We start from the raw sequence: 10,820 nt of genomic DNA, 5'->3' as shown, positions 1-10,820 counted from the left end.
GAGGCCCTAAGCAACTCAGCAAGACTCCGTCTCAAAATATAGATATAGATAGGTAGGTAGGTAGATAGATAGATAGGGGCTGAGAATGTTGTTCAGTGGTTAAGCACCCCTGGGCTTAACACCCACCTCCATCAAAAAAACAAAAACAAAAAAATTCGAATAACTGAACTTACAAGTTTATTTGCTCAGCCCAAACCTCTCTTAAACTCTAAATCCACATTTCCAAATGTACACTAGATGAATACTTACACTTGGAGGTTCTGTAACTACCTTAAAATCTTGATCAAAACCGAGCTCACTGTTGACCATCAAATTTTCCCAACCTAATTCTTATTATCATCTCAATAAATCCATATACTTAATTATCCAACCAAACTTCCCACATACCCTAGACTTTTTGCCACAGAGGACTTTTCCAGCCAGTCATAAACTCCAATCACAGCTTCAGTTCAGTGTTTCAACATTTTTCACAATCATTACAGTAGTATCAATTATCTTTGAAATTACAGATGCCTCTCCTGTAATCCCTGTTTTATAGGATGGTCATGATGATTAAGGTAAATAATGCACAAAATACAGAATCTGGCACAGCAAATACTCAAATGTTAGGTACTACAATAGTACTACTATTCTTAGAGAAATACCTAGATTATAAAATTTATTTGAGGGACTGTGTTTTCAATAAAAACGTGAAAATAAATTGTTTTCCTGGTAAATGGTTAACATTTAAAGCAACCAATTAATGTATCCTCTCTGCCCATGGGTCTCCATAAAACCACCAAGTGTGGCTTGCCAATCAAAAGTATTATACTGTGGCTCATGTGGAAATGGAATCTGTATTATGAAGTTAACCAGTTACTAGGGAATCTATATGGTACCCCAAAATTTCTTCTAAAAATTCATGGGACCTTGCCGGGCACAGTGGTGCATACTTGTAATCCCGGTGATTCAGGACGCTGAGGCAGGAGGATTGCAAGTTCAAGGCTAGCCTCAGTGAGGCCCTAAGCAACTTATTGAGATCTGTCTCAAAATAAAAATAAATAAAAAGGGGTTGGGGGATGTGGCTCAGTGGTTAGGTGCTCCTGGGTTCAATCCTCAGTACCAAAACCAAAACAAAATTCAGGCAAACAATGAGTCCAGTGATGACTAGAAGAGGCCATCATGATGACTCAGAATGAACTATTTATCCTGTCTTACCGTCCTATCATATAAAAAGTACGGTCTCACAACACTCTATAAATAAAAAAAAAAAAGCACAAACCTATAGGAAGATAAAATGTACACCTGTTAATATTAACTTAAGGCCCTTAATTTTAGCCAGTTTTCAAGAAAAATACAATCATTTACACTCACAAAAATAATCTAAGTGGAACCATAGTGATTCTTCATCCTTGGGCTATGGCCCTTTATTTCCTTGAAAGATCAGAAAAGTGCAATGTTACTAAAATAATCAGAAGGGATTTTTCCTTTTGGAGATAAAGTTCAGCAGAGTTGCTGATAACATAAGGATCCATTGGGAAACTGGTGAAAACTACCAGTTTAAGAACCCAGTATTTTAATCATATTTCAAGATCTCAAACCTAAGAAACTCCCTGAATAAGCACAAATGACAAAACAACATTTTCTTAGTACATTTATCACTTAGAAAAGACTAGCAAGTATTTTATTATTTTATTCTACATTATATACAGATCATAAAAGGCCACAGCAGTTTTCAACATATAAACCCTTTAAAAGTAGAGGGCACTATGAAGGATAGACAAGTATCAAAATGAAGTCCAGTAACGAGGGCATATACTCAGTGCAGTATTTTTGAGGAATAACAGAGCAGATACCAAGTCATCCATATTTAGCTTACAACTGTTCCATGTTTTTATAAGCCTTTTGAGTGTTAACAGCCCAGTTGTGGCAAAAGTTGCCATTAAAAAAAGAAGGTATACCTAGAATGAAATATTGAACTTAAAAAGTACCCTTCATAATTCTAGCCATTTATAGCTCTAAAAAGTAGGAAAACCTCAAATTTTACCCCCTTACAATTCAATCCATCAAAGGTAGAAAAGAGAAATGGAAGGAAAAGTTCACTATTCCAAATTCTCTCTATTTGGAATTTTCTTTTCCTTTAGGGGTTTCTTCAAAGTATACATGAGGCCTTTTAAGAATCAGCTTCAAATTCCTAAACACGTAATACTGCAACCTCCTTAAATAATAATTGAAAAACACTGGTTTCCACTCTGAAAATACAATCTTTAAACCTATAACTGGTATCAGCAGATCAATATAAAAAAATACAGTACCAAGCTACACTGGTATATTTCCATATTAAGAACTTCAAAATATACTTATCACTGAGACCATAGTCCTTGCATTAGTTTTCAGTCCACTATGAACAATTATCTGCTGCATGTAAACATGTCTAAATAACTATAGATAAAATACATCAATCATAAATTTCTGTAAAAGATAATAAAATATCTTCTTTAAAAAACAAAACAATAATAAGCTATTACTGCATTGTTTCCAATTTTATGAAAATGGAACAACCAAGTGGTTGTTGCCAGTCCTGAGTTCATTGTAATAAAAATGGCCCTAGTTCCTGGTTAAAGTCAGCAACCAATCCATTCTCTTCAATAGATGTCTTCTAGTACTGTAGACAAGCTTTGTTTAAGTAGTATTCTGTCCATTAATAAAATTATATACCAGAAATTGACCAGTGCCACAGTACTGTGTTGCAAACAATTTTCCATCAGGAGTGGGATCTGAGAAAGCAATTTCTTCTTTACTCAAATATGAGCCATATATAAAGTTACTCCTATTAAAAAAAAAGGGGGAGGGGGGAGAATGTGAAAAGTTAAAAAAAATCATTATTATTTCTAATCTTAAAAAAATCTGTCAAATTCATTTTGACTAGAAAGACTTTCAGATAATGATACCTTATTCTAAAGACTGTTGAAGTAACTGTGCTTTTAAAATATTATCAATTATTTGAGGTTAAAAAGTTTTTAAATAAAAACAATGTAAAACATGGACCCAACATCTTGTCATGATAAAAATACTCAACAACACAAGGAAATTCCTCAACTTTCAAAGACATCAAAGACCATCAGATTTAATGATAGAAGACTGAGAACTCTTCCTCAAAGATCAGGAACAGGAAAAGGGTGCTGTGTCTTGAATATTATACTGGATGCTCTAGTCAGGGCAATTAGATAAGAAAAAGAAATAAAAAGCATCCACGGGGCTGGGGTTGTGGCTCAGCAGTACAGCACTTGTCTAGCATGTGCGATGAGGCCCTGGGTTCAATCCTCAGCATCACATGAAAATAAATAAGTAAAATAAAAGGTACTGTGTCTAACTACAACTAAAAAATAAATATTTAAAAAAAAAAAAAAGCATCCACAGTAGAAAGGGAAAAAAATGATCTCTTTTGATCTAAGGTTGTGGCTCAGTGCTTGCCTAGTATGCACAAAGCCTTTGGTTTCAATCCCTAGTATTACCAACAATTTTTTAATTAGATTAAAAAAATTTTTTTTTAATTATCTCTTTCACAGATAACACAACCTTGTATAGAGAAAATCCTAAGGAATTCACACACAAAAAAAAGATATAATACGTGACTTCAACAAGACTGCATATTCAAGACTGATATTCAAATATCAATAATATTTGCTACACATTTGCAATGAACAATCCAAAAATAAAACTTAGGAAAAAATTCCACTTAAATCAACAACAATAAAATACTTAGTAATAAACTTAATAAAAGAAGCACAAGACCTATGAATCAAAAACTACTAAGTACTGTTAGAATGAAAGACATGATATTTTTTTAATTCAAAACACACTACTACCAAAAATAAAAATAAAATAATATAATTAGGGCTGGGGTTGTAACTCAGTGGTAGAGCACTTGCCTAGCATGTGGGAGTCACTGGGCTCGATTTTCAGCATGCATATAAATAAATAAAATAAAGATCCATGGGCAACTAAAAAAAAATATATACACTCACACACACACATACATACATACACACATATATAAAATGTAACAGAAAAGTGTAGAGTTCAACACTTGGTAAAACGATAGAAATATAGATCAATGGAATCTGAAGTGCAGCACTTGCCTTAGCTAGTATGAGAGAGGCCATGGGTTCAATCCCCAGCACTATCCCAAAAACAAACAAACCAACAAGGGAATACAATCCAGATATAAATCTTGACATTTACAGTCAATAACTTTTTATAATCTCACCAAGACTGACCACTCAAGTGGGGAGAATAACTGGTCCCTTTAACAATAGTGATGGGAGGATAGAATATCCACATGCAAAAGAAAAAAGTATATCCACATGTGATATCCTACCTCATATCACACACAACAGTGAATTCAAAATGGATCAGAGACCTATATGTAGGAACTAAAACTATAAACTAAATAAGACATAGGTATTAATCTTTGTGGCCATGGATTAGACAATGGCTTCTTAAATATGACAACAAAAATAGAAATGACAAAAAATATCAATTGAACTTCATTCAAGTAAAAAACTACTGTACTTCAAAGGATATCATCAAGAAGATGAAAATAACCACCACAAAACAAAAAATTTTTACAAATCATACATAGGACAAGGAACTTGTTTCAGAATACATAAAGAGCTACTGCAACTCAACAACATTTTAAGGGATATAGGATATGAACAGGCATTTCTCTGAAGATGATCTATTAATGGCCAATAATAAGCACATGAAAAGATGTTCAACATTAGTTATTAGGAAAATGCAAATCCAAACCACAATGAATTACCGTTTCATATCCACTAAATAGCTAAAATATAAAAAGACAAACCATAACAAGTACTGGTGGAGAAATTATGAGCTCTCATACATAGGTAGAATTATAAAATGGTGCAGACACTGGAAAAATTTGGCAGTTTCTCAAAACATTAAACACACAACTATAATATGTTCAGCAATTCTACTCCTAGTATACATCTGAGAGAAATAAAACATACATTATTTACACAAAAGTTTGTACATGAATGGTCACAGCAATGGTATTCAGGATAGCCAACGAGTGAAAACAACTCAACTGTTCACAAATTAATAAATGGATAAATAAAATGCATACTAGTACATAAGGTTTTATTATTTGTCAGTATAATAAAAAAGAATGAAGTACACTGATACATGCTACAACATGATGACATCTGAAAACATTAAGTAAAAGAAACTAGTCACAAAAGGTAGAATTCCATTCATATGAAATGTTCAGAATAGGCAAATGCATTACCTTAGATTAGGTAGAGGGAAGTGAAAGGAGGGGAAGGCAGGGGATGTGGGGATAAGAAAGATAGTAGAATGAAACAGACATTATTATTTTATGTATGTATGTGACTATATGACCAATGCGATTCTACAATATGTATACTCAGAAAAATGAGAAATTATAATCCATCTATGATATATCAAAGTATATAAGTGCATTCTACTGTCTTGTATAATAATTAAAACAAATAAAAAATTTTAAAAAAATAGATAAATGCATTTAGACAAAAAATAGATTGATGGCTGCCAGGAGCTGAGGATAGGATGATATAGGGAATCACTGCTAATGGGAATGAGATTTTTATGGAGTAAAATAGAAATACCCTGAAATTCAGACAGTGAATTCAGTCAGTCGTATAGTCTTCCAAATGTACTAAAATCCACTGAATTGTAAAGCTTTAAATAGATGAACTTTATGGTATACATCTCAAATAAAGACATTATTAAAAACATTTTTGTTAATGCTTAGCCAATAGAGAGCCCACTATTAGAATTTTCATGTTGTGATCTTCACAAGGAGTTCTGAACAGTTTTATAGGAGGACCTACATACAAAAGATCAGTAAACGAAAAAACTATAAATGGATAGGGAATAAGGTCCCTAATGAGTTTTACTCTGTCACACAGAATAAATACAACTCCCACACTATTTTACTTTTTTACAAACTAGAGCTATTTATAGTTGCCACAAGATTTACAAGGAGGGAAAATACTCTCCATTAGGTTTATTATTTATTTAATCAGCAAATTTTCCAGGCTTAGTTCTGAAAATTAAAAACAGACATGCATCTTTGTCATGAAAAAAAGAGTAAGTAAGAGCTGAGTTCTTTTGGATCATTACTCATTAGTAAAATAAGGGGACTGGTGTAACTCTACACCAGGTACAACCAGAAGAATGAGAAGTTGTCCTTCATTTATGTATGATGTACCAAAATGCATTCTACTGTCATGTATAACTAATTGGAACAAACAAACAAAAAATAAATAAATAAGGGGAAGAGACCAGATATGTATTAACGATCTAAAATCTTAAGAGACTTAGGATCTCACTTTTCAAAAAATGAACTGACCAAAACCCCTCTTGGAATGACTAATTTAACTTTCTCCATTAACCCTGTGTCAAAGTACCTTAAAAATAAAAACTCAAACCTATAATTTGTGTCTTCACTTTATGCCTTTGATAAACAATCAAGTGATGAAAGGAGAAAAAGTAATGAGACTTAGTTTATAAATAATATTCTTAAATTAAGATTTCTCTAAAAGTTGAACTCCCAAGAAACTTTCCATATTTCTGTGGTTATGCTTAAAATTCTCCAGTGTTGAACACAGCTTTAAATAAGTGAATTAAATGGCCTGATATAACAACTACAAATAACCAAGTCAAAATGGCTTAATAACATTTAACCTGGTTTCTTCCTCCTCAAATTAATTTCACACAAAGTACTGAGAGACCATATAATGATAGGAAAAATTTACACTTAATATAAGTAAGTTATAATTTATGATTAACTTAAATAACCAATCTTTATACTAAAATTGCTTAGATCCTAAACTACTACAAATGATTTGAAGAATTATATGCAAGTTACCTTAGGCATTCAATCATGCGAGAAGCTATTTTCTTCCGCCGCATCATGCTGAACACCCATATTCGACTGATCCCACATATTGCAGGCTCTGGCAATGTTGAGCAGCACCAGGCTTTCTGCCTTTCAAATCTGACTTTTTCTTCTTCTGACCTGGTAGCTGGAAGTTTCTCTTCTATAACTCTGTAGCCCTGACAGATATCAAAATTAAGGAGAAAGTTTTATAGGGAGAATATTAACTGCAATTACCTAGAACTGTTCTTCCAGAGGAGGTAACCACACTTGGTTTCATAACAATTATAAGACCCACTTATGTTTTCACTCTCATTTTTAGGAAATAAACACATCTGGATTTGCATTCTGTTCTACTTGACTTACTAGTTGTATGATCATGAGATAAAGTCACTTAGTTCCCCTGACACTGGGTTCTTCACCTTTATAAAAACTGGGAATGCCCATCATCTCTCATTAAGAGATTAAATTAAGTAACATGTACAAAGCATCTTGCCATCACTAAATGCTAGTTCTCTCTACCTCCTATATTCTAAGGACCAGAAAAGTACATGTTTACACCAGAGACAATGGTTCATGCCTATAATCCCAACTACTTGAAAGGCTGAAGCAGGAGGATCACAAGCTAGAGGCCAGTCTGGGCAACTCAGTGAGACCCTGTCTCAAAACAAAACTTAAGAAGGGTAGGGGATGAAGTTGGAGTTGCAGCTCAGCGGTAGAGCGTTTGCCTAGATGTGTGAGGCACCACATATAAATAAGTAAATAAAATAAACATCCATCGACAACTAAAAAAATATTTTTAAAAAAAATGGTTGAGGATGTAGCTCAGTGATAAAGCACTTGCCTAGCATGTGTTAGACCCTTGGGTTTGATCCTCATTACCACAAGGAAAAAAAAAGTTCATAACTCAGCAATAATAACTATTCCTGTGAAGGATGCAATAGTTCAGGCTTCACAGCTAAGAACTAGGTAGAGAGATAGCAGAGAAATTAAGAATTTAAATGGCCCTTTCCTCACACTCTGAGCTCTTTAAAATAAGTAATTAGCATTGGAGAGTCATGTGGGCCAAATTTTATTGTTATATTGTGTACATGTATGAATATGTAAAAACAAATTCCATCATTATATAAAACTATAATGCACCAATAACACAATATGGAAACCAAAAAATTTAAAAATTAAAAAATAACTAAAAAACATATCTCTTCTGCCAATCTAGCTGTCACAAAAGGATCTAATCAGCCTCCTGATGGGATATGGTACAGAATTTAAAAAGTCGTGACATGACACAATTAATGCTAACATCACATAGCTACCTTCTAGTTTCAATACTACCTAAAATCATTTGGGGAACTATGTGGAATAGAAATTTCAAAACAATGGCTGTACTATGTAAAATTAACTCGATCTCTGGCAGAATTCTTTACATTCAATTAATATCTCAATACTACTTATCACAAAAAATAAAAGTAATTTAAAAAAAAAAACTTAGTAGCTATTTAAAACCAATTTTATTATCCTAGCAAGATTCATATGAACTACACAATTTCAGAGTGAATATTTAAAACACATAGCTTAATACAGAGAAATAAATTCATGTAGACTTTTTTTGGCTTTTAACTCTATTTAAAAACATTATGACGAAGCGTACATTTGCAGGCATTTTTAATATGCTAGAAATACTGAACAACAGCCACACATGATGACCATTAAATTTATAAGGACTAAAAAAAAAAAAAAAAAAATTCAAAGTGAGGATGACTAGGGAGTCCAGAAGCTTCCATTCTCTTACGTTGGTCTCATGTATTAAATAACATGAATAAAATGTGAGCACATCCTTTACTATGATTTGCCTCATAAAAACAAAACAACTATTCATCTAGAGCTCAACCACTGAAGTAGTGACCTATTCCAGAGGTGGCGAAGTTTCTAGAAAGGACTCAATAATAAATACAGTAGGCATCAAAGTCCACTTAGTCTAGACAAACATGTGAGCAAATGGGTGTGGTTGTGTTACAATAAAATCTTATGTACAAAAACAGGCCATAATTTACCCACTATAGTTTGCCTACACTTGACTGATTCTAGTGCTATAGGGAGTAAAATATTAATTACATTAATATCCAACAGAGTCTTCACAAAAAAATCTTAACTGTACTTCTGATTCTACAGAATTATCTAACTTGAGCAACTCAAGAGGCTGAGGCAGGAGAACCTGATCCCAAAATAAAAAATTTAAAAGCCTAGGGATGTGGCTCAGTGGTAAAGTGACCCCCAGGTTCATTCCCCAGTACCAAAAAATAAAAACATAATTTTTTTGTTTGTTTAAAGAATTATCTGGGCTGGGACTGGGGCTCAGCAGTAGAGCGCTCGCCTAGCACGTCCAAGACACTGGGTTCAATCCACAGTGCCACATAAAAATAAATTAAATAAAGATATTTATTGTGTATTGTGTCCAACTACAAATATATTTTATATATATATATATATATATATATATATATATATATATATAAAATTATCTGACTTAAGAAACTTAATTCCCATGTAAGATTCAACTCCATTACAGTAAACAATTACACAAAGGAATTCATGCATTCACATTCTTCCTTACCTAAATGTAGAACAAATTATCAGGATTATACTATTACAGATTACATAGTAAATGCAGTAAACATCAAACTACTTATGAGCACTCTAAAAGTCACTTACCCACTGGATATGTTCTGCAATTAGGCAGCCAACTACTTTTTTATCATTTGAAATAAAGAGAAGTGTTTTAGTTCTGGAATAGCACATTAATGGAGCCTGTTGGAAACCTAAGTCATTATCAACCATTTCTCTAATCTCGTCAACCTGCCAAATAAAGAACAATATTTATTTTTAATAATGGAAGTATCATATAAATGAAAAAAAAAATATATATATATATATATATATACAGTTCAACAAGTTGATTATATTATTCCAAGCACGGTATCTTCTAAAAAGGATGACTGTAGTGATGAGTAACTGTTTCATAAACCTCATAGACCACTTAGCAAAATCAGAGAAAAACTGGAGAGTAATGTCAAGTCCAGCAATCTAGGGAAAAAAAGAGGGGTGACTCTACCTCCACTAGGCTAATTTAAAGAACATTAAGGCTGGGCTGGGGCTCAGTGGTAGAACACTTGCCTCATATGTATAAGGCACTAAGTTCGATTCTCAGCAGTGCATATAAATAAATGAATAAAAGTAAAGTCCATCAACAACTAAAAAGTTTTTTTAAGAACATTAAGGCTTCCTATTAGTAGCACAGCCAAGCACAGTGGTGCACACTTTTGTAATCCAAATGACCTGAGGCTGAGGCAGAAGGATCACAAGTTTGAGGCCAGCCTCAGTAACTTAGCAAGACCCTATCCCAATACAAAAAATAAAAAGGGCTGAGGAAGTCGCTTAGTGGTAAAGCACCTCTGGGTTCAATCCACAGTACTACAATAGTAGTAAAGGAAACAAGAGATGGACAGAGGGATATAATTTAATGATACAACTCCTCTACATTCAAACCCAAGTATTGGGGGAGTGCTCATGAGTAAAATAAAAATGGACACAAAGGAAAGAACTTCTTGTTTATTTCCTATTGAATCAATTATGGGCCAAATATTATTTAAAATACTTTATATATCATCTCATCATCAGGGACAACGGTACATGCCTATAATCTTAACTGTTCTGAGGCTAAGGCAGGAGGATCTTAAGTTCAAGGCCAGCCTGGGTAACCTAGGAAGACCCAGTCTCAAAACAACAACAAAACACACAAATATTATTTCATTTAAATCCACCATCCTGTAGAGATTTCTAGTTCCTCACTTTACATTTGGAAGAAATAATTTCCCTAGTCAGATATATTAGACAACTA

The 10,820-nt window shown here is 33.2% G+C and overlaps 1 protein-coding gene across 6 annotated transcripts in view; it reads right to left on the bottom strand.

Moving 5' to 3' along the window:
* Esco1 (establishment of sister chromatid cohesion N-acetyltransferase 1) overlaps positions 1 to 10,820 on the bottom strand; it is a 94,878-nt gene that overhangs the window by 18,647 nt on the left and 65,411 nt on the right. Inside the window, exons 10-12 of one of the 6 annotated variants that reach the window (XM_027942912.2) lie at positions 9,635 to 9,778; positions 6,914 to 7,101; positions 155 to 2,809 (exon numbers count right to left, since the gene is read on the bottom strand). In XM_027942912.2, the coding sequence (XP_027798713.1) occupies positions 2,662 to 2,809; positions 6,914 to 7,101; positions 9,635 to 9,778 (480 nt within the window). In that variant the 3' untranslated portion in view covers positions 155 to 2,661. Of the gene's footprint in view, positions 1 to 154; positions 2,810 to 6,913; positions 7,102 to 9,634; positions 9,779 to 10,820 lie in introns of those variants that run through there. The other 5 variants (XM_027942913.3, XM_071602871.1, XR_011704828.1 and 2 more) reach the window with 5 other exon arrangements.

The sequence above is a fragment of the Marmota flaviventris genome, chromosome 16 (assembly GCF_047511675.1).
Source record: "Marmota flaviventris isolate mMarFla1 chromosome 16, mMarFla1.hap1, whole genome shotgun sequence".
Lineage (NCBI taxonomy): Eukaryota > Metazoa > Chordata > Mammalia > Rodentia > Sciuridae > Marmota > Marmota flaviventris.
Note: the sequence above shows the minus strand (reverse complement) of the source record. Positions and strands in the feature narration are given on the sequence as shown.